The 25,017-nt window shown below is 41.3% G+C and overlaps 1 protein-coding gene across 2 annotated transcripts in view; it reads left to right on the plus strand.

Annotated features, from left to right (window-relative positions):
• The first annotated feature begins 3,991 nt into the window (after positions 1–3,991).
• aatkb (apoptosis-associated tyrosine kinase b) overlaps positions 3,992–25,017 on the plus strand; it is a 51,811-nt gene continuing 30,785 nt past the window's right edge. Inside the window, exons 1-3 of one of the 2 annotated variants that reach the window (XM_051066172.1) lie at positions 3,992–4,109; positions 6,625–6,769; positions 8,795–9,335. In XM_051066172.1, the coding sequence (XP_050922129.1) occupies positions 9,260–9,335 (76 nt within the window). In that variant the 5' untranslated portion in view covers positions 3,992–4,109; positions 6,625–6,769; positions 8,795–9,259. The remainder of the gene's footprint in view (positions 4,110–6,624; positions 6,770–8,794; positions 9,336–25,017) is intronic. The other variant, XM_018666607.2, reaches the window with a different exon arrangement.

Below are 25,017 nucleotides of genomic sequence, written 5' to 3' on the forward strand. Positions count from 1 at the left end.
CAAGATGAGTAACTGAAGGCAGTGCGCAAGTGTAGTTCAGCAACATCTTACCAGCCGCTTCACAATAGCTATTATTTTTTACATGTATTTGAGGCCAAGGGGACACAGTTAGTCCTTCATCTGGCCAGGCATCATCATTTCAATGAAGGATCTTAGGCTTCTTTTCTCAAGGTTAACTTTCAAATAAATGGCTCGACGCTCTATCAGAGACTAAAATCCCAGCCTGAGCCGGCCACACCGCACCTCTGCCAGGAACTCTGAAAGTCTGGCACCGGGTCAGATGTCTTGATCTGTTTTATACTATATATGTATAATCTTTTTTTTTTTTGGGCAATATCAGTCTCTCAGTCTGTTAATCAGTCAAGTACTTTGGTCCAGACTAAAATATCCAAACAACTATTGGATCAATTGCCATAAAATGTTGTACAGACATTCATGTTCCCCAGAGGATGAATCTTACTGACTTTGGTGATACCCTGACTTCTCCCCCCATTCAACCAGCCAGTTCAGACATATGGTTCTCAGAATGAACTGTAACACCTTTGGTGTTCCTTAACATGGTTTAGGATCAAATAGGGGATCAATAAAGTCTAAGTCTAAATACCTGCAGACTAATAACGTCCCCATCAGCCTCAGCTGTACACAGTTTTTACAGCTAATAAGTAAATGTCATCAGACTAACATGCAAAACAAATACCTGCTAAACATCAGCAAATACATACGTTTAGTATTAAGCTTAAAGGTCTGTGTCTAAGTACAGCATCACAGGGCTGCTCTTAGTCTTGTTCCAACATACAATAAGATCTTGGCAGCTACTTGACAGTATTTGGGAAATTTTTGTCACGTCTTCTCTTAAGTGTCTGCTGTTCTCTTCTATTGTCTATTTCAAGTGTTTGACAAAGAGGACAATTAAGACTGTTTCAGTTATTTGTCTGGTTTCTTCTCTCTCATTTAACCTTGAAGCTGTCTCTCACTCCTTTTTATAGGATCATGACAAAGTCTCTGCGGATATATTGTTATTTTCAGGACATGCCAGACTTCTCAGAAATGTAATCTTTGAGCACGTGGGTAGTACCGTGTATGTTCCAAGATGCAGAACACTTTGTAGCAGACTGTTCCTACAGCCTGGTGTCAGACACAGTTATTAAAATTTGACCCTCAACATCTGTAGCTATACCCATCAAAGGCAAGGAAGAGGAGGCTGAGAACCTCAGCTGTTCCAGAGAAGTCAATTCCACTCACATTATTGCCTCTTTGATAAGAAGTCACTATTACAGTGATGAATCATTTCAGAGCGATGGGCCCAGCTCCCTGCCAGCATCACGACAGGCAGGTAATCAGGTTTGCTGCCTGTCCACCGCACACTCACATATAAGCGCTACAGGGCAGAGAGCTGGCAGATAGAAATGGGGCCCCGCAGAAAAAAAAAAAAATCTTGTTCTACACAGTTATATAACTGAGTTGTGTGTGCTAACATGTGCGTTAAATAACATATGAGCACTGGGTAATTGTGTATACATCAGTGATCACACCACAGCAGACAATGCCTACAGTGCAGCACGACCCATAAAGCTGGGGATGATATTCGTGAGAGTTAGTTTTACCATGTTTGGGAGCAGTTGTTTTCCTTGGAGACATTATTTATAGAACAAACGTCTACAGGTCTGTCAAAGCCTGTATTCTGTGTGTAGAGACTCTGAGTTTGATTCCTGCTGCGTATTGATCCACAGAATGTGAAATCAGATTCCAGCCAGGCTGCCTGAGCACGTCTCAGCTGTGTCTGGCCCGATAGACCACTACAGTCTGCTTCTTGACTTTTACCAGAGACTCTCTAAATCCAGAGCTTCAAAAAAAACATATTTTAAATGCAGAATATTTCTCAAACAAAGCAGATGTGAGCCAGTGAAGCACAACCATGTGTTTTCTTAAGTTGTTCTGAAAAACTGCACCAGAGCAGATGAAACTAGCTGCAGTAAATAACAAAAGAAACTGAGTATTTCTGTACTGTAGTTTTAAGCATCATTACAACCAAATTAGAGGTATTCTCTTTGTACAACTTGTCTTTTCAGAAAGCGTGCGGTCATTGGTCTGGGACTGTGTTCTGGAGACAGATGTTCAAGCTTTCAAGCATGTTTCATTTGGACGTCTGGATATGTGGAAGCTTTTATGGTTGAGATTGTTGATCTGTTTGATCTTGTGTATGTGGAGTTAGTTCCATATACAGAACATGACCACAAGTATGTGGTCAGGTACCTTTGTGCACTTCTGGTCTAGGGTTGGTTTTATGGTTTAAACTATAGACCCCTTAGTTCCAACACAGCATTCAATAATATTAAAGACAACAGAGTATCTTGACTTTGTTTCGTCTCATAAACTGTCATGCATACATTTGTTCCCACTTACAGTAAAGGATATTAAAATCTGATATTCATCTTAGTCCCCTCCCTTGATTAGATCTTGCAAACATTTATGCTTCCATATCTAGCTTAACCTGCCTGAAACAGGACATCTCTTCTTGTATGCACAGAGGTGAAACATGCTTTATTTGATTTGAAGGAGATAGTTCTCTGAGACAGTGCAGTTTGCTGAGGGAATCAAGTTACCATCACAAACCTTCTCATCAAATGAAACAGACATTCTTAGTATGGACACATTCAGCTCAGAATAAGTATTCTTTTGTGATTTGGGTGAACTGAGCTTATAAGTCTTTAAAGTGCGTATGTGTGTGTGTGTGTGTGTGTGTGTACACAGTAGACTGTGTGTTTCTGACCTCATCTTTTAAGATCAAGTGAACTGTGTACAGGACAGTTTATTGAGCGATGTTTTGTTCGGTTACACTTCACTGAAACCTTCAAGTAAAATGACTTACGCTATTGATCTGAGGGTTCAATATTCTCTTTTGCAGCGCTGACCGATAATACAGTGTGACTGCTACACTTCACTGGAGGATAGAGAATTAAAAACTCAAATCTTTCTGTTCATTTCAGTCCCACTGCTCTTTTGAAAAAAAAAAAAAGCCTTTAGCATAAAGAAAGGGTAATTAATCCCATTAAGATCCCTGAACTGGGTGTTGAAGGACTCGTCCATCGAGCCCTCGGAGCCTAATTGAAATTGACTCCATAAAGACCCAGTCAGCTGAGGCGTCACATTTAACAGACATACATTAGTGTAGAGTATTAGCACACCAGAGGTTTTGCAGACAACCTCCTAATGATGTGTGAACACGCAAAGCTGTATCCTGTCGCAGCATGTGTAACACTATTCTGCTGTACTGTGTGAAAATCTGTTGAATCATGCATACATTTTTATTCCAGCCGGATACAGAGCAGGAAAAATGGTCAAGGAAAGAAACAACAGTGTACAGCATGACTGAGGAGGAGCACTGAGTTTCAAACATGGAGTACAATCCTACACTTATAGTGGCATGTTGCTCTTTTGTGGACAGCCTTTGGTTTCCATTCATGCCATACAAAAAAATTTAAGTTGTACAGTCCATTGCAGTGAAGACCTTGTCTGCATTATTTTTAGTTAATGTGGCAACAAATGCAGTAAAATTGGTCGGATTTCAAAGTATCATTTTTTAATAAAGGCGTTAATGATTTCTTTTCTTATTTCCTGTTGGAAGAGGATGTTGTGTGGAGTCATTTAAGACGACATAGCGTAAAACAATGCGCTAAACACACTGCTCTGTTTCGCGTGCGCACTGCCTTTTTAATGCAGGGTTTATATAAACATCACTGTTGATTGGATAACACCTGTGACACACCCATCAAACACGGGAAAACATCACAACCCGCTGCGCACCGTTCCAGCCAGGAAAACGTAACAAAATGGCGCCCACCATTTTTAGTTATAACGTGCCCCAGGGACGGACAGTGGGGTTGTTTTATGTAAGATGGAGGGCGGGACGTCTAAAATATTTCTGATAACTTCATTGGTTAGATATTATGAGGTCACCAATAAAGGTTAAGTTTTTCAAACTTCCAGGAAGTGACCGCTTTGTTTGAACTTTTCATTTTACGTGACTCATTGCTTTTTTATTTCGGTCCTTTACAGGAACGGTTGGAAGCAAGAGGCTGTCTGGAAGCTGAGGAAAACAAAAAATCTTAGTAAGTAATATAGAGTATATGTAGAACATAGGCGAAATGTTACATTCAGAGGTCCTAGAGTTATGTGTTCGTCTGGTTAATTTCTGCAGGAACTTTGAGGACAAAACAGTTTAATTCCTTTGTTGGATGGAGAAACAGGCTGTATGGCAGCCAGCAGGAGTCTTAGCTTGTAAACAAGCAAAATTAGTTTTTCAATACAATTCGAGAAATTAACAATCTGCTGTTTCCAGAAGCAACACAACCAGGCCATTGTTAGACAGACTCGTAATAAACGACTGGGACGTTATCTGTTTCCCTGCAGAGTACAATCCACAGCTCCTCTTTCTCCCTGCAGAGGTTGTTACTGGAAGCCTGTGACTAAATCACTTTGTTTTCCCACATGGACTTTGTCTGGCAGTTACTCAAATGTAACTCCAACACCCAAACAGAAGTACACACAAACAAACATTTAGATGTCCTAATTACTCTCCCAGTTTGTCCTCTAATTATTTGCTCATGCAGGAGGGAGAGTCTTGAATGAAACAGCTCCAACCAAGCTCAGGTCTTTTCTCCACACACACAGAAGGTGTCTCCTCTGTAGATGTTGTGTTACCGCTGAGTCTTGACATTGGGCAAACGGCAGATTGCCAGCCTATTGCAGAGCTAACATATAGAGAGGAACAAACATTCACACTGATATTCACACGTGTGGGCAATTTAAAGTCACCAGCGAACCTAACCTGCATGTCTTAAGACTGTGGGAGGAAGCTGGAGCAATCAGAGAGAACGTTTACACCATTGTGAATTGTGCTTTGTGTCTGTGTTTTTTTTCACTGATATTTTGATTGGACGCTGGTCAGATTAATTGCTCATTCATCGAGTGTTTTTTAATATATATATTCTAATGGGTCAGTCTAAACATATTAAAACAAACAGAAATGAAAATATTTACATAAGACATTTAGATGATAGACTATGTTTTTTTGTTAAAGCAATTTTAGATCTATCCGACACTGTTCTGACAGCTTTTCACAAAGCCAAGGAATCTTAAAATGCTCTCAGTCAACAGAATAAACGTCCATTTCTAACTGATGTTAAAAAGTTCGAGTTACAAGCTCGGTGTAGTGGATCCAGTCTGAGCTGCTGGCTGAGGCAGAGTCCTGAGGCAGGCGGTTTCTTTACAAGCCCCACAGTGAAACCAGAGAAGAGCAACACAGCATGTGCAGCTGCCTGGGTGCGGAGTGACCAGGCCTCCAGAGGGAGCTGTTAAAGCTGGGCCTGAAGCCTGCTCTGGGCCCTTGCGATCCTCCATCATCACCCCCCCCTGAGGACAGCTCTGAATTGTGGGGTGAGGATGGAGATGGACTGGGGTGGACGGCTGTTTAAATTCCACCAGTGTAATTCCATTTCTGCTGTTATACATGACGCCATAATGGTCCTCTGCGTGGGAACAGGTTTAATTAGCTGATAAAAAATATAAAAGAACAGTAATGCTCTGTAGTTAACCTAATGCTCATCATATCTGATGTAAGATGTGAAGTGACTGGAAAGCACGATCCCCTCTGCTGGTGTTTCACCCTAGAAATCCATCTTATCCTCTCCTTTCTGTTTCCAGGGAAACCGCAGACATGCAACACAATGATATCAGAGAGTGGAATATGACGTGATGAGACAGTGAAACAAGAGGAGGAGGTGGAGGAGTGAATAGATTTAAGGGGAATATTCCTGTCAGAGAAATCAAATGGCCAAAAATAGGCACCGGTATATAAAGTATAAACTGTGTCCTTCCACCATCTTCTTCCTCTATGAGGTCTTATCCATCAAACACAGACTCCATTAGAAAGTAAGTGGGTCTGAAATGGAATCAAATACACAGATGACAAGCCATACATCATCCTCTCTTCTCATTCCTCTGCTTTCACTGTCTCTACAGATAGATGAGCGGAAAATCACATTTAGTAGTGTTCAAAAGGGTGATGAAGTTTCAGATCTGACTTGATGTAATGGCTGTATTCCTTTGTTCCTCCACCTCTTCTGGCTGGAAAGGACCCAGTGTCTGTTGTGTTGCAGATACCCTCTTCACTCAGCAGATTATCACACCTCCACGCTGCTGTTATTCTCCTTTAATTTGTTACCCATCTGTATAAGTGGACCTTAAGTCATAGCTTTGGTGTGCACAGCCTGTTTACCTATGTTTTTCAATAATTTCTAAACCCATGAAACAGCATGGTGGTGCAAAGAGAAATACTGTTGCTGCACTATCACCTCACAGCAAGACCGTCCAGTGGATGTGCACCCAGATCTGGGGTCTTTATGTGTGGAGTTTGCATTTTTATGCGGGTGTCTTGTGGCTGTTACAATTTCTTCTCATAGACCAAAGATGCGTCTAGATGTGTCTGCTCTGTGATGTACCCTCTCAATGAGAGCTTAAAGGATCCAGTCCCTTTTCACCCTTCTGCACAATAAGCAAAAGTAGTTAATGGATGTCTGGCAACCTATCTAGGGACATCACTCAGCGGTGTGTTTGTGATTGCAGAGACCTCAACCCTCCGCTCAGCCTACAGGTGAAGAGGTTGATGGATGAATCCAGGACTTTGACTTTCGAGGAGCTTATTAGACTGGACCTGAAGCTGGATCACCATGGAGCTGCTCTGATGGACTCTGGAGGAGGAGCGATGGAGGTAGGTTTTGTCACTGTGGCACTGGAAACTGGAAGTAGGCTGGAAAGGAACAGTTTAAAATGTGAAAGGAACAGTAATCAGTTTGCTCCCCCAAAAAGCTTGACATCAGATGAACATGCCACTTATGTTGGTTGGTCCTGGGCGCACTTTTGTCCAGGTCAATATGACGTGTACTGTACACTCTGTTTACATGTCCAGGACAGAGTCAAAATCCAGACATCTTTTCAAAATCAGATTTGAATATCAATAGATATCCATGACAGGTTAGCTACATGACAGACCACTTGTACTTGTCAGCTTTTCTCATAAAGGCTATTTGACACAATGAGGGAGAGAAACTAATTATATTTACTAAATGACTTGGTTTGGATTTAGAGGTACAGTACTCTTTATCTGATGCTACAACACTCACCTCGACAGCTATAGCTACTGTAAAAATAAAGGTATTCCTTAAAAACCTACTTAAAATAAATAATGGTGCAGATTAAATTGCCCCACAGTATATGTATATACAGTGGTTAAAATACAACAATGAAATGCTTTTTACTTGCTGCATAATTCAATAATATGATAATATTTTTTTCCCTGTGTAATGAGTGATTTTATTGAAGTTGCTTGAATACATTTACAGCAAATACTTGTTTTTACTACCTGTAATAAAGACAATGAATGAAGGGTCTTGACTTGAAGTGATGAGAAATGCTACTTTTACTGAAAGTAAAGATCTCAACACTTCTTCCACCTCTGATCATCAGTGGGCAGTCATGACCGGCTCATTATCAACTGATGTGTTGTTGACACCGCTTCAAAATGCCTCTGGATGTTCACAACGGGCCTGAAATATAGATGTTTGGTCCACGACCATTACTGAACAAAACAGCCCCTCACAACAGAAGGCCTGTGTGATAATCAGATTAGTTGAGGAATGTACAGTCCACTGATTGAGTTGACAAATAGGGAAGAAAATGCATAAATGGGAGCACTTTTTAAAATGTGCACATTGTTCCTTTAAACCACCACTTCATATGTGCTCTTGGCAGCCACTTTCAGAGGAGCTGCCAAAATGGTTTGTTCACACAGAGTACATAAAATCAGTGAGACTATACGTCTATTAATAATAAATGATACATTACATAACTAATCAGCCATGCCACAAAGAGCAGGGCTCAGTACAATGGAGAATCTGACAAAGAGTGGATTTGTGCTTAGACAGATCTTTTTCTTTTTGGCAGCTCAGCCTCTGACATTTCTGTCTGTGCGTGGGTGAAGAATTACAATCATAGTAAGCCTGCGAAGATGCACGAGGAAAAGTTGACTCCCTCTGCTGCCAGGAATCCGATCTGATGGGAAGAGAGGATGAGAGAGGCAGAGGGGAGGATGGGGGATTGGGAGAGGATGAATGTTGTTGGGTGGGGGGAGGGGGCCTCATCCAACATGTATGAACAGTAGGATTAGAGTGGGGATAGTCCAGAGAGCCAAGTCCCCACTGTGTGTCTTTCCCTGGTGTTACATCACAGTCTGCTCATGGTAGGTTTTTTTTTTTTTTTTAATGTCTCTTCTTATCAAACTCAAGGAGTTGAGGCTGAGGAAGAGACCAGGCTCTGTCTCTAGAGAAGAAAACACACATGCAGTGAAATTCATGACAGAAATATTTGCTTTGCAGGCGAAGATGTGTCAGCTTCAGCCTGCAAGTTAGAAATACAGAGTTATCTGTTTGGCTGCAAAAATAGATCCGTGCTCCACAATCTCTTCACCCTCTTCAGCTCTGTACTGTATATTTCAGTCAGCTGAACATGTTCAAGCAGCACAGTGGCCTATCCACTGCCTCCTAAGCCCCCATCCCCCCCCCTCCCCTCCTGCAGACAGAGCGCAAAAACGCTCTATAAATTCTATTTGGGCTCATTACCGAGCAAGATGGCGCTCTCGCTGTCAGCACCTCGGACAGCTCCCTGCAGCTCTGACAGAAAACTGAGCGTTTGATTTGTATTTGTTTGTTTGTTTGTTTGATTGATTGTTTGTTTGCAGAGGTGTCACGCGCCTGATGTCGGTCGCGCAGAGCTTTGGGATGGTGTGAGTCCGTCCAGGTGTCGCGTGAAGCTGCGCGCTGTGGAAGGGGAATCTGAATTCTGGATCAACTTGACTTGAATTAACAGGACTTTGTCGTCCAGTCGCACCCCTCCTCCTCTTCTTCTTCCTCTTCTGCAGCGACTATCTAGATCTTGGAGTTCAGGGGTGGAGAAAAAGGTTTTAAAAAAAAAAAAAACGGCCTCGGCCTGCGGTGACTTTCTATCGGAGGAGGAGTGTCAGCATCTGTCTTAATCACACCAGCGTGAGGAAAAAAAAAAAAAAATGAAGGCGCACGATGAGACATCACCAGGGGCCGGTTCGGAAAGGAGAAATGAAGCTGTGTTCAAGAAATAGCGCCGCCTGAATCGCTGCCCTCCGAGCCCCTGCAGTTTTTCTTTCGCTTTCGCAGCGCCGGTTGTGAAGATGCTGGCGCTCCTGGTGACGATGTCTTCAGTCGTTTTCAGCCCCGGCTTTGCCCTCAGCTCCCATTTCAGCTCAGGTGAGCCGACATTCCGCTGCTAACATCCCAGAATAATGTTGTTCATGTGCTGTCATTTGATTACACTTGATACGGTAAACGCCTGAACGTTATCTCAGTGTCCACCTTATTCTATAAGCCGGGCTGTATACGTTGCTACACCTTCTAGAAATGATGCAATCTCCCTCATCTGCAGTTATTAGTGCTGTGTGTGTGTGATCAGGATAAAAAGGAAATCCCCCCCCTTTTTTAAGTTCATGGACGTGCAGCTTTAATATTTGTTCCTCTCAGCTGCTCAGGTCAGGTGCACAGTTTAAAGGTGCAGTATGTATAAAAGTGAAAGGCAGAAGCGAAGGTGAAAGGTGAGAGGGAATTGTGGGAGCAGAGGAGCAGAGGCTTCCTCTCATTGGAGCAGGAGTTATCCAATTAGTGCTGGAAAAGAAGAGGATTATGGGAGACTGTGAATGGAGGCGGTTTGCCTCATTGTTTCTCACATCATGGAGAAATAATCAGAAATCACTGGAAGCCAAGTGCCTGTTTTATTTATTTATTTATTTTTATTATGCAGCATAAGCAGCTAGTGGCCTGTCACTCAGGTGGTTTCTATGGCAACCAAAAGGTGCAGCAGTCTGTGGCTCTCCCATCCTGTTTCCAACAGTGGATAAAAAATGGATCACCATGGCAGAACATTTTCAGGAGTTATAGAGACATCATAGTGAGGACATAAAGGGTTCTCTTTTCTTTTCTTTTGGATTGTTTTTGCCACGCCGTGCTCGGTGTACCATAAAACCGAGCCCTAATGTGTCCTTCCACTTGATATCCTCCATATACGCCTAACTGGGTCTCTACTGCCTTTCTTGTTGTGGTTACCTTGGTTTCATAATGCCCTCCTGCCCTTTTCAAAACACATTAATTGAATTGCATAAATCCACCCCCACCCCATTCCAGCATTTTAGGCTCTGCACCAGATGACCAAATGAGAAAACAAAGCTCTTATTCTCTCCTCTGCTGCAGGGAACCATAGGAACTGGGTTTACTTTGTCTTGTCCGTTCTCTGAGAAATGTTAACACCTGCACACTGACTCCATTGGCTCTTTGACGGGTCAGAATTCTCCATTCCAGCTCTTCATTTTCAACTGACATAGATGCAGTTGTGATAAATTGTTGTCTTTTTAGATCAGTTGGTCATTTTGAATATGTGTGTGTGTGTGTGTGTGTGTAGCTGTTACTTTGTCTTTGGTGCTGGTGTTCCAGTGGACTTAGCATGTTGCGGTCATTAATACCCTCCCTCCTCTAAAAAAAGTCAGTTATTGTCATGGAGCTGACCCAGGTGCTGATCTACCTCCAGGGCAACTTACTGCCTACCTGTGCACAATTTGTTAGTCAGAAACTGACACAATTCTGAGAAAAAACCTAGGTCAAGAAATACTAGAATTATCCTTCAACCACATATCGTTTGTGATTTTCCCTGAGGGAAAGTTCTTTTGGTTTGAATAGTGGCTGCACAGCTTAGTGATCTAGTTGAATGACAGCAGGGTTTGAAGCAGTGTGTGAAGCATGATGGGATGTGCAGTTTAGGGGATGATATGGTGGCTTTCTTTGGGATTTTTTGATGGCACATTTATTGCAACAGAAAAAATAAAAAGATAATTTATTGCCAAAGAATGACTGGGTTTAGCTTTTAAACACAGATATTTTCTGAGTCATCAATGACAAATTGAATATCTTACCTAGACATCTGAATATCAGATGGAATTTAAAATGTTACACTCCATAGTTACACTTATATATAGTCATAATAGACTCATCATAGACTAAATGATTTCCTAGGAAGCTTCTTTAAGGTAATGTGGTATGTTGGAGTAGTCCATTCAGTGAATATTCTCTCTGTCCCTGTAAAAATGAGTACTGCCAGGTCATATCTATGTTGTTTCCATATGTCTTCGTTGATGCAAGCATCAGTTGCAGTTTTCTTCATGAGTCTGATCTGTTGAATTAGCCTATTGTTGGATGTCAGTGATGAGATGAGGATGTAAGGGCTGAGGATGAGAAATGGGAATGTGGAGAGGGGAGGTGTGTGAGAGACAGAGAGACTGTGGGGGGGGGGGCACTTGTCCAAACTTGGATCCTCCTCTTGTGTCCAACCGTGATGACCGCTGTGTGGAGGGCGGGTGCAGGGATGACATCACAGCCCAGTGAGGGCAGGGCTTTGTATCAGTGGCGGCGGTGGAGGAGGTGATTTTACTGGAAGAGCTGGCTGGTTTCCCAGGCCCCAGGTTATCCATTTCACATTTCTCAGCGGGGTCCTGGCTGCGCATCCAGCGACTCGCTCTAATTGTATGAGCACAAAACAGACGGGGGAAGCAGGACATGGTGTGTTTGAAAGCCCAGTGGAACCTTCCTCACTCCAGGCTATCGCTAAACTACCAGGTCCAGGTGCTGGAGAACGCAAGCAGAGAGCTGGAGGAGCAGGTAAACCCAGGGGAGAGGGGCTGCTGGCTCAGAGGGACGCTAAGTAAATGGTGTTTGTTGGACTTTGCTGTTCCTGCAGAGAAAAAAGCTAGGTTACAGTTAGAGCACAGAGATAGATGAGATTTGATAGAGGAGGAGAGAAAGAAACTTGAGAGGTTGCATTGTTTGTAGTATAAGTAAGTACACTTGATGGTGATGTGTTGACTGAAAGGGAAGCTTGCAGAATAAATTACGTATCGTTGGCAAGCTGAAGCAGTGGAGGGCACAAAGCTATGGTTATAAATTGGATTTGTGCCATTTACAGCAATTGAACAACCTCTAAAAAGCTTTCTCCTCTGATCTACATCTCAAAACCTTCTGTTAGGAACAACTCCCCAACACTCACACCGATCTGAAAAGATGAAAGGACTGCGGTGGTCCTAAGTTGTGAATATCCACCCGCTAGAGTTGTTTTTCCTTTTTTTTCTGCAGCGTTTTCTGCTTCTGCAGAGCAGCTTGTTCAGAGCATAATCATCCCTGTATTGAAAAGCCCAGAATGTCTTAAGTGAGGCTGCTGCAGACATGCCTGTGATTGCTAATAGCTTCTGCACTCTGAAGGAACAGCTTTGTGTGTGTTTGAGTGTGAGTCTGTTTTGTCTGTAAGAATTCTGAAGAATAATAGCCTCTGATTGCATGAAAACAATTTCTCTTGAAGGAAACAAACAGACTCCCACTCATCTGTCTCCACTTGTGTTCAAATTCATTTTCTTCTGTTGTAATTAAGGTGAGTTAAACCTCAGGTGAATGGAAAATGATGTAAACATCTACAGGTTACAGAGGAAGATTACACACACACACACAATCATACTCTCCACTTTAATACTTAATGCAACAGAAAGACACTCACTGAATTGACAACCTTGAACAACAGAGCAGGTCACCACTCTGCATCTGCCACTTCGTGCTTCTAAACTTCTAAACTTAACTGAACAGCTGCATTTAAACCTGACTGATGAGCTACGAACAGACTTCTTCGTATTCCTTATTATGAGAACTTATTTTAATATGCAATTATATAAAACAAAGAAAAGCCAAAAATCCTCACAACATTTTTTCTTGATAAATAACTAACGACTAACTCCAAGAATTAATTGGTTAATCAACTAATTGTGGAGTAATAGTTGGATCAAAAGTCTCTATTGTATTATTTAGCTTAGTTTCCTTTATGCTACCGTACACTGACCAAACAGATGACAGTAGACTACTAATTCAGCTGCTTTCCACCTCATATTTTCATCCCTGTAGATTTAGGAAAGCATACAGAAGAAGAGTACAAAAGCATACAAAAGACAGAGTCATGATGATTATAAATCCACACGGAGATACAAAGACACAATAATAATGAAATATAATTCTTTATTGATCCTTGAGGGTCATTCTCTTGGTTTTTTTTTTGGGGGGGGGGGTTGTACCACTGCAGGGTGGACAGGGTCAGTTATAACACAGCAGCCCTGGAGGCAGTAGGTATTCTGTATCTGGCTTCAGGACACTTGAGCTTCCTGCTAAAGGACACTGTGATACTCACTACATCACTGAAATGTACCAGTATGCAGAATGAGTCACTATATCGGCCAACAGTCTGTAAATGAAATGGGATTCATCTTTAATCCATTTGTTTGGAACTATGAGTTTTGTGCCGCCAGTAGATTGAGATCCAAACCTGACACCACAGTTAATTAAAAGTTCTGTCAGTAAATAATGTACGCAGATACGCTGTTATTATACTGGAGCCCTGCTGTCACAGCTTTCGATTTAATGACAACTGTGACAGTTTCTCAGTGAATGGCAGGCCCCTGTGGTCATTTATACATTTGTTAATGTAGTTTAGTGTGGATATTCATTACTGATGACATAAAACATTTGTGTCCTTTGTCTTTTGTAAGTTTGTTGTATGATTTTGTTTGTATTAGTTTTAACTCTTGAAACAAGCTGGAATTAGCTTTTCTTTCTGTTATCCCTAAGAGTCAGTGTGTTTTGTAGATCCATATTATGAATCTATAACGTTCACACAGCGGCTTGTTCAATCTGAAAACAAGGTTTTGGAATTTTTAGTTTTAATAACTGCAATCATCTAATGCTTTTAAAAGCAGCTCTTATTTATATGGAGGCAGCATTTGTTTTCCAGATATTTCAAAAAGCAATATCTGTCAAAATGTAATGTCATGTTAAAGTTTTTCAGCTGAAGAAAGTTCATGTAGTCTATTTTAGTTTGACCTAAAAAGCCTTTTAAATACATGGACCAACCAATCATTCAAAACACTGCAATGCTGATGATAGACTTAAATTAGATTCAAACTTTTAGTGTAATAGGAGTTAAACCACTGTGTTTTTCTCCTAATCCTCCCATTGTCTGTGTTGATAGACCAGCCCAGGCAGAGATTTTCAGCCTCGCTGCTGCTCTGATTTCTGACGCAGGATTTCTGCAGTGGTGCCCTTGAGCAAGGTTTACCAGCCAGCCAGTTCCATCTTGTTATGTTCTGGGCCTGACTAATGGGATGGATGATGAAGTGTGACACCAGTCACCTGTTTAGATCTCCTCCTCCTGTGCTGCTGTTCCGTCCCCGGGCCTGGATCTCTGTCTCTGCAGCTCCTGATGAGAGCAACTAAATTTCACAGTGAAAGTCGTGTTTGATCAGAGAGATGTTGCTGGCAGAATACACGGCACGCCTAATGGGTATTATTTCTTCAAAGCCAGCTGAAATAGAGTTAGAACAGGAGGGAATGCGAGTGCGCTTCCATTATATAGCACCTGTGTTGGTGTTTCAGCACCATGGACAGTTCTCTTAGTGAAAACCAAGTGGGCAAGGACTGAAGCTGACATTACTTTGTGAATGCTTGACAGTGCAGCAAGGCATTATTGTTAGCAATTCGTCAGAAGCCTGTGACTGATTTGTACATGTGTTTAAAGAGTTAAAAAAATACAGTTAATCATACAGTTGTTTATTGAGCATCAATAAGCAGATGCTGTATTTATCAACAGATAACAAAATTAAAGGTCTTACAAACACTTGGAAGAGGAATGCATGTCCTGCCTCACAAAACATCTGCAATGCCAGATTCTAAAAAATAGTTTTAGAACCTGCTTTGTGTACATCTATGTTCGCTAGCTGCAGCTTTATTCTTCCCTTACTTACTTTTGGCAGAATTGTGTAGAAACTGTTGGCAGAAATGTGTAACATGTAATCATGTAGTGTATCATGTGTGCTAGCAGATTAAAAGATGAAAACACACTGGGACCTCCTCATTAAGACGTAGCTCCATAGCACGACTAATGATAAAAAACAAACAAACCACAAAAAAAAAAAATGGAGTGCCTTATTCCAAAAAAGACAATATGTGAATGTTAATGGATATTTTGTCCATTAATGTTTTTTTACTTCAGAAGTCAAAGAACAAAAATACAGACTGACAGGCCAGCTATATCAAAAGAGCATCTTCACTTATAATAACACCAATGTCCTTTTTCTATAAAATAAAAGAGCTTCCAAATAAAACAATTTGCTCTTCTGATGAAATCATGAGCTATTATTTCTTTTATTACTTTGCCTGACCATGTAATTGCAATGGTTCTAAGGGAATAATTTCATTTCCTGGTTCTTTTTTAGCCTCCTAGGTGAGGCATTAATGACTAATTGATTTTCTATAGAACGATACACTGATGGAGAGACATCCTGTTATTGTCCTAGCTCTGTTTAGTGTGTTTGCACAAGAGAGGCTGATCACTAGCCTTAAGGACAGGGGAGTCAACAGATGAGTGGAGTTCTCCACTGACTGGTTGACTGAGTGAGGACTATTTGCAGATTCAATCAATACACCATGCGATTGATTTATTTTGATCCTGCTCTCGCCCTCCTTTAGTTTTGATATCAGAAATGATTCCATTTTTCCCTCACATTTTTTCCTCTGTGTCCATATCTTCATCATCTTTATTGTGTGTGGCTCTCTTTATCTTTCCCGTTTTTTCTTTTCTTAAACCCCCACCCTCCTCACTTCCTCTCTCTCTCTGTATCCATCCATCTCCATCTCTCTATGACCTGTGTTATGGAGGCCCTCCCAGTCCCCGCAGTATCGCAGCAGGCTGTTAAGCCTGTGATTTAGAGGGATTCATTGTTGGCCACGCTTGCCTGGCTGAGAAACGGGGTGATTGGTTGAGACTGCAAGTGCTTTCTGATGCAGAGAGAGAGAGATAGAGGAGAAAGAAAAAGAAGAAGAAATAGTGTTGCTGCAGGAATGTGAGAATGTGAGTGTGAGAGGGAAAGAGGGAATCAGCTTGGTAGTAAAGGGACTGGGCAGACTGCAGAATAGACCTGAAGCTGCTCATGGAGAATCAGACTGGAACATGATGGCCTAGCCAGATTTTGAAACTTAATTTTTTGACTATGAAGTAACAGTTAACAGGAAGGATTTCTTCTTCTTCTTTTCCTTTTTTCTTTCATTTTTTCCCAGCAGACATTCTTCAAGTGAGAGTGGAACATTCCAGTAAAAACAAACTAAGTCAGCATTTACTGCAATGCACATTTATATAACACAAATAACAAATGATCAGATTGATTAAAATCATTTTCAGTTCCTTGATAGAGACCTGATTTTTTTTTACAGTCTCTCTCTCAGGCTGTATAGAGCCCTGGCTGAGAGGTGAAATCCTGGGCAAAAAAGCTGTTGCTGCACCACTTACTGATGCTCATAAAGCTTAACTGCTGTGAGCACAATAACAATAGAAGGCAACTCAAATGAGTGTATCATCACTTTTATCAACTCACTAAACTTCTGTCATGTAGATTTTGTAGTAGTATGAACTAGCATGTTTCTGCCCCATCATTCATTCAATGGCTTTCTGATTTTCTAAGCGTCACAGTGATGGAAAATTCAACAGTATTTGTTGCATTGATAAAGCTTAGCAGTGATGTTATGCTTTATGTAACAACATGAATGAGATGCCATTTGTGAATCAGAGACATCGCTGTATCTCAAAGTGATGCAAAGCTTATACTCAAAAGCTTTATTGTGGTTGTACAAACCTGCTGATCCTCATTCATTTGTCCTGAATCTGTGTTATAACACATCCACAACCTCATACTGTATTTATTTAGATACATTTTGATCCTGGTTAGAAAATTAAATTATACAGTCCACCACACCCATACAGCATAATACCAAGATGCTGATGGGATCAGTGATCAAGTATATGCATCAAGTATATTGAATGTATCCAAAATAAAAGCTAAAAAAAGATATCCAAAATAGTAGTTAGTTAGACGAAACCACACATCTGTTGTAATTTAGGCTTAACCACCGAGAGACGAGAAGAAGAAGAAGTACTGTGTGTGATATAGCTGTCAGACATGGCGACAGAGAGTATTTATATCCTTTTGTTGTACATGTAGACGTACACTTTGAACCACGTTCAGTCTGCATGGGGGCTGACCTGTGAGGTCAGTGCCACCGCCCACCCACACAGCCTGATAAGCCACCATATGCGTCATTAGCTATAACACAACAGCTACTCCCTCAGACCGTCTCCACGGCAACGAATCTCAGCGAATCAGTGCTGTCATTCATTACAGGTTAATTCAGCATTTCAGAGTCCTTTGACTGATCAAGGTCTGGGCATGTGAATAAGAAAAGTCTCTCTCTTCTCTCTCTCTCTCTCTCTCTCAAACAGGTTATGTCATAGTTGACACATGAGCGAACAAACGCCTCATGTGAGGCCATTGACATTTATTAATGCATTCACTGCACATTGTATAAAGTGCCTTCTGTGCTTGTGACACAGAAGTCTAGATATAATCCAGATAGAGTCTAAATATACTGTATATATTGCATTTGTACATGTCGAATGAGCAAGAAAAGAAAAGGAGCATCTGTGTAGTTTGTGTGTGGGTGGATGTGTGAATGTTTGCAAATTGTGTGACAGCATTTGCTCCAGTTTCTGGTTTTGGCCGTTTCCCCTACCTCCTCTCAGTCACAGATGAGCTCATCCAATATTAAGAACATCAGTCATCCCGACCTGGATCAGTGTCCCTGATTACAGCCAGTCCAGTCCCACGAGGCCTGAGCTGGACAACAACAATCCTCCAGATACACACTCTCGATTTCAATTTACAATTTACATTTTCTATTTTGGCAAAACAAGTAAATATCATGCTGAGGTGTATACAGAAGAAACATAGCAGATAGAGGGAGGGGGATTGACATGGTGCTTTCTGAATTTAAAAGTTACCATTACTCAGCTATGTGACTTAGCCTAGCGTGACTACTATATAGCTCATATAAAATCTCTGTCTGTATGAAAGTACACATACATTGCTAATGCTCAACTATATTCACCGGCATAGTAGTTGTCTTTGTCTGTGTACTGTTTGGTGCTGAGCAGATAGTGTACAGTGGATTTATGAAAGCCTTTTTACTGAAAAACTGCTTGCTGAGGCTAGAAACCAGGCTGATGAGAGCAGTTAGCAAAGTTGCAGGTCGTAAAACCCAAAACAAGAGCTGAAAGGATGCTAAGCTGCTCTGTAGAGCTGAAGCGGTCTGCAGAGGTCGATGAGAATTCTCAGTGTGATGATGCCATTCACACTCTGACCTATTGTTCATATAAAAACTAGTGCAGCTTTAATATTTTTCACACTGGTCCTCTGTAGGAGGTAGCAGCGTTCAGTTAGAAGCATGGGAGCCCATGTTGGTAGTAATCAGACATGTACTAGCAGGAGGCAGTGGCCTAAATTCAAACACTGCTTATACAAACTGGTTATATAAGAAACCAATTAGGCCTATGAACAGTGAACATTAAAAGAAATCATATTATACAATATAGTATGTATCCTATATGTTATATTCATAGGATACATGAGTCTGTTTGTACTCATTTAATATGTGAATCATACATATTTCTCGTCTTCCTGAGCACAAGTCTACATCTCAGTTATATAACACCGCCTCTATCATGTTTTGTCATGATATGGCTCTGAACAGGTAGCAATTTGCCGTATGCCATTTCCTTGCTAAAAGTGCTTACATAATGTACATGATGTTCCCAAACATAAAGCCATTTCACATGCAGCCACACATTAAAATGAGGCAGCCGGATATACCAAAAGCATCTCCATGGCAACCGTGCTTCGAAAACCCGGCGCACAACAGGGGTGCACTTTGGAAAGGGTCCGCTCCCTGTGATCATGCATAATCATGGCGGACACATATCACAAACCTGGCTGGCATCTCTCATTAATACTTGAAAAGGCACTGTGGTCTGTGAAGAGATGCTCTGCAGTCTCTGTGTTCTTCATACACCAGCCTTTTAAAGTGAGGACACTTTATTTGTTAAAAGCTGCTTTTATGCAAATGTCTGGAGTAAAACAAGAGAAATGCCATCACATTCTAACAGTTGTGGCTGGTCAGAATTAGCAAAAGTCAGTCTTTTAACGTCAGCAGTAATGACTATCATTATAATGTTTGAAATTGACTGACTTTATCCAGTGATGCAGGTATTTCTTTTCCTCAAAGCGTCATTATCCAGAGAGGAAAACCTTGGTTATATGTTGTGTTTCTGACATGTGCTGGCCTTATGGTCATATGTGAGGAAATGGTGAAAACACTGGTTGAAATGATTTGTGTAAACACATTTTGACATTTTGCCATGATGCTCCTTGGCATCCTTTAACAATACCTGACCAGCTGTGTTGCATTCTTTTTATTTGTTCCAGCATGTATGTGTGTGTGTGTATTTGTTACCTTTGTGTCTTGTGTGTGACATAATGAGGTGCACTTGTCTGCTTCTGTGAGGTGTGTGTGTGTTATGTAATAGTCCCTGCATGGCATCTGTGATGTGATGTCACATCTGAGCATGTGCGGCGCCGGCGGGGACTGAGGGCAGGGAGATGAGATTCCTTCTGCTCCAGTGGCCTCTCGAAATTCATCCACAGATGACCAGAGATAGGGAGGAGGCAGGAGAAAGAGATTGGAGGAGCAAATAAAACAAATCTGTCAGGGAACGAGCGGTGAAAAAGCAAACAGGGTGAAGCTTTTGGGGAAGTGGAAGGAAAACCTCTCTGGGGGTGAAACAAAGTGAGGAGAGGGGAGGAGGAAGTCAGAGATTAAGGGCATAAATGGAGTACTGGAGGAACAAATAAGCATAACTGAAACCATGCTTCACAGCCTGTGATGTGTAATAAGTTTTGTATATTCTCTGTTCCAGTGAGTCTCACTGACTGAGATGATTCATCCAGATAAGGACCACAAACAGCAGCATGTGTTCATGCTCTGCTCTCATGCTCTCTGAGGTTCATTCAGGTGAACCATGTAACGTTCCTGCGTGTCTCCAGCTTCCCTGTGTGCCTTTGTGAAATTAGTCAGACGTTTCTCTTCACTTTAACAGTGCCTGTGCTGTACGTGCATGCACAATGGCTCTGCATCTACATAAAGGCTTGTTTTGTTTTCATGCCTCACCGGTCATGGTGAAGCTCAGTTATACACAAGCTGCACACTCCAGAGACCCATAATCCCTTCTGTGCTTCTCTCCAACTACAAGGACTTGACAAATGCTGAGTATTCATTATGTATCACACTAGATAATATTCTCTCAAGTTAACATCTTGACAAATACTATTCACTGAAGCTGTTCACTGAATATGATTAGATTAAATCTCATCATATTCATTAAGACTAAATCAAGATTTAAAAGAATAGCATGAGTGTGTGTGTGTGTATGTACATCTGATTACACTCACACTGATAAATATGGGGAAAAGAAATTGTCAGATTGTGTTCTATTTTTAAGAAGCACTGCATTCTTAATATCTTTCATATTTATTATTATTTTTATATGGAATAATATTCTCACACAGTATCAGCTGGGATTGGTAAATGAGCTAAAGGATGGATGGAATAATATCAGAATGCTGTAGTTAATCATACAATCTGTTGTGTTTATTAGTAATAATAAATGAATTTATTGTGAGAAAATGTATGGAGTTAATCTATTTATTGAGTGAGTCATCAGACTAGGATATGTTTTTTCAGTCTTTAAGTTATTGACAAATGCTGAGTGTTCATTATGTATCACACTAGGTTCTATTTTTAGTTTCCTTGCATAGTGTGTGGTTTTTTTTATGTTGCATTTTTGTAACACTTTAAATGAGCTACAGAGAATCTGAGTAGCTGAGAAAACCAATAAGGATCAGGACGAGAACAAGTGGCTCCTGATTAACTCTGAATCAAGAAGTAATAATTATCCCATCCATTATGAAAGATCATTATTGTGCTAGATAGTATCTAATGAATAGCTCATTTGTGAATCTGATTACTGGCCACTTTTTAAAATACACTTGAATAATGCTTTTAGCCTTAGACTTTTTTTTAAATTATTTTCTAATCAAATGACTTTAATGTGAAAGGATCCTTCATGGTGCCAAAAAAGGTAACTGCTCTGTGGAGCTTTGTAGCTTCTTTTAGCCCACTGTTTGTTTTTATGATGGAATTAGTTGAGTTTTACCGCTCTGATTAACCTTGTTATCAGACTGATATTTTTTCTCAGGAGATTGTGGAGACCAAAACACAGCTGGAAAGAAAACTCATACTGAACTTTGGACACATCCCCAGGATGCTAATGTTGTGTTAGTCGGATGTATAATTGGTTAATGACTTCTAGTGCGAGGTTTATGGCTCGACCCCTACTGGTTAAATTAATGAAGCCCAATGCACCATTAGGCCATGAATGTCACAAGCAGAGACAGAGGAATTACCAAGAACATTTTAATAATCATATGCAAAGCACATGTGCATTAATATTCACATCCATGTGTCATGTTATCAGCCAACACACATATTCTCCCCTTGACTCCACTGCTTTGTTTGCTCAAACTTAAGTCCTCACAGCAGGTTGCCTATTTATCTCTCCTCTGTGACAAAACAAACCCACAGAGAACAGCATAACTGCCGTTTATCCCCATTCAGAGTAAAAGCACTAAGCTGTAGCTGCTTCCAGTGCAAAAAGCCCACGCATACGCATGCAGCAGAATCCCATCATCCCCAGGGACAGTGCTGTCATATTAAGATGGAGAGAAAAGAGCAGGAAAGATGAGGGCAAATAAAGGAGTGACTTCCATGTTTGTTGTGATGGGAGGAAAGTGGGAGGGATGTAGCAGCACCGGTGGTTTTCTCAGTGTTGTGACCTTTTACAGATCTCACACACACACACACACGTAGCCCACTGTGTGGCTACACACACTTGTAGCTGCTAAGTGAGTGTGAACATCCAAGAGTGGTGTTTCATTGTATGGATCCTCTGTGACTATAATTCAAAGTGAAGTGGTGATGGACAGAGAAAGACTTGATAAATGTCAGCGAGCAATGATAGCAGGTAACTAGCATTACGGATACAGTTTGATCTTAAGCCTCTAGGTTCAAGTCCCCAGTGGTGGAAGAGCAGCATCAGAGTTGAGAAATATTCAATGACGGCACCAATTAAAACTAAACAAGTACCAGAAATTTGGGAAGAAAAAGTATTTAGGGTGAAGAAACGTGTTGGTGGAAAAACCTCATACCTCCAGCTTTCAGTATTTTCATTTTAGGTCAGTTGAAGAGAAAGGAGCAAAAGCAGGAAAGGAGATGGGAAGGTAATAAGGGAATGCAATTAGGAATGAAGGAAAGATGGAGTGAATGAAGGAATAAAATGAGGTAAAAAGCGTAGGAAGGAAGAAATGAGAAAGAGAAGGAAACAGAAAGGAGGACATTAAAAATTCAATGAGAAGAAGGATTGAAAGAAGGAAGGACAAGGTGGAGGAAATGGATGGATGGAAAAATGAAAGCATGAAGGAGAAAGAGGGAAAGAAAGGGCAGAGACTAAATAAAAAAAAGAAAAGGATAAAATATAAAGTCTCTCAAAGCCGAGATAATTGAGTAAAGGAATAGGACCTCAAGTACTGGACTGAATTACATTACTTGAATAAATATATTTAGTTCTGTCCCACCGCGGGACGTCCTGCCAATGTGCCCAACGGGCCCTCCAGGGAGGGAGGCTGCGCTGAATAAACCAGACGAGGATGAGGTGTTTCTGGGCAGTGTGTTATCTGGGGAGGGAGGTGAGAGCGGAGCCTCAGGTGTGGAGGCTGTCTACTGCTGAAAAGAGACAGAGAGGCTGCACTCAGCATACTGAAGTACATCTCTGCCACAGCAGGGCAGGAAGTATCAGGTAGACAACACATCCATGCACACAAACACACACACACACACAAACACACTCCTGACAGCAGGAGTGCCGATGCAGGTGATCCAGAGAACTATTCTCTTATTTGTACAAGGTTGCTGAACAGAGATAATGTGGCCGCTCTGGGGAGATGTGTTTTGTGGTTAGTGGCTCCGAATTACAGCTTCCTGTGTAATTAGGTTACAGTACGTGGGCTGCCTGCTTATATGGATGGAAGGTAGACCTGACTCCCACATGATATGAATAGCTAATCCTCTGAATCCTTTGTGAGATGGGTCCAAACAACAGTAATATAATGTTTTATAATTATACTGGAGATTCTCGCATTGTAGCTGACAGCAGCAGGATGAAAACCACTGAAAGGTGTCAGGAAGACAGGTGTCAGATTCCAGCACAGGAAGTTGCGATGATTTTGAATTTGACTCTTTGAATAAATGCACAGAGGAGAGGTGACTCGGAGGGGGGGGGGGCACTTCTGTTCAGGGTGACATATTGAGAGCTGTTACATAATTCTATATTCGCATCGCATCTGTCACAAATATGAGCAGTGAAGTGGGGAAAAAAAAAACACTCGCCCAGCAGTTTATTAGGGACACCAAAGGTGTTCTGTTGGATTCAGATGCGGTGGGGTGAACTCACTGTCATGTTCATGAAACCAGTTTGAGATGATGATTGAGTGGCATTAAGGGGCCCAAAGTGTGCCCCAACCAGCCTGGACTGTTGACACAAGGCAGGTTGGGTCCATGGATTCTTGCTGTTGACACAGAAATCCAGATTCAGCAGATTAGGCCACGTTTTTTCCATCTTCAATTGTCTGGTTTTGGTGAGCCTGTGCCCTCTGCAGCCTCAGGTTTCTGTTCTTGGCTGACAGGAGTTGAACCTGATGTGGTCTTCTGCTGTCCATCAGCCTCAAGAGATGCTTTTCTGCCCACCACAGTTATGAGTAAGTGAGTACCGTTAGCCTGTCAGCTGCCAACCGGGCCTCTCTCATCAACAAGGTGTTTCTGTTTGCAGAACTGCTGCTCACTGGATGTTTTTGGCATCATTCTGAGTAATCTCTAGACTGTTGTGTGTGAAAATCCCAGGAGACCAGCAGGGAATTTCCATTAGAGCTAATTATGAAGTAAGAAAAGCTGTGTGTTTTATTGTGTCTTTAATACACCGTAGTATTGTAAAATATGTTGTGTTGTGGAAGGTAAAGCCACTTTTGTTGTATTCGTAGTTTGACACAATTAAGATAAGATAATCCTTTATTAGACAATACAAATGTACAAATTTCTAATATAAGTTAAGTTTTTAAGACTGGGATCAGTAGTAAGAACAAGACAGCAAGTTTTTCTTGAGAGCAGGTCCTCAGGCTGCACAATATTCTCCTCATAGTTGCCAGGGAAAAAAAAAACTAAACAAACAGTTTTCTTCTATGTGAATGAAGAGTGACTCAAAAATCCCCACGGTTAGAGGCAAATCACCTCATGGAATTTGTTTATTCTCACTAACACACTCACAAATTCACAAACTTAGTTTCATTTAGCAGGCTGCAGGTTCTCCACACGGGGGGAACTAGGCAGTCATTACCATTCGGTTCTACGCTTGCTAACCTGCGCCAACTTCAGGACTGGAAATTAATAGTAATAAAGTTCACGTTTTGCTTTAGATGCATGAATTTGTTCAAACTCCAATATTAAAAATATGTTGGTGTTGATGTAACATACATTAAGAGTAATAGAGTCATGTGCAGTACCTGTTTCACTTACAGCTGTTTACAAAACAATTCATTTTTGACTTTTCTTTTTCTTCAAGTGTTGTTTTTTTCTCTCATATTACGCCGAAATGCAACGCTGCTGGTTGTATTTAAGCGTGCAGAAGGTTAATTTCCTTCCTGGTGTCAGGGGTAAGTTGTTCTTTGTCTTGGCACAGCATCTGTGAGCATTAGGAGGGCATGTGAATTAGTCTGAATGGGATTTTGGGGGAAGCAGTCACCATGGAAACCAG

Source organism: Lates calcarifer, linkage group LG23 (genome assembly GCF_001640805.2).
Source record: "Lates calcarifer isolate ASB-BC8 linkage group LG23, TLL_Latcal_v3, whole genome shotgun sequence".
NCBI classification, from domain to species: Eukaryota; Metazoa; Chordata; class Actinopteri; family Centropomidae; genus Lates; species Lates calcarifer.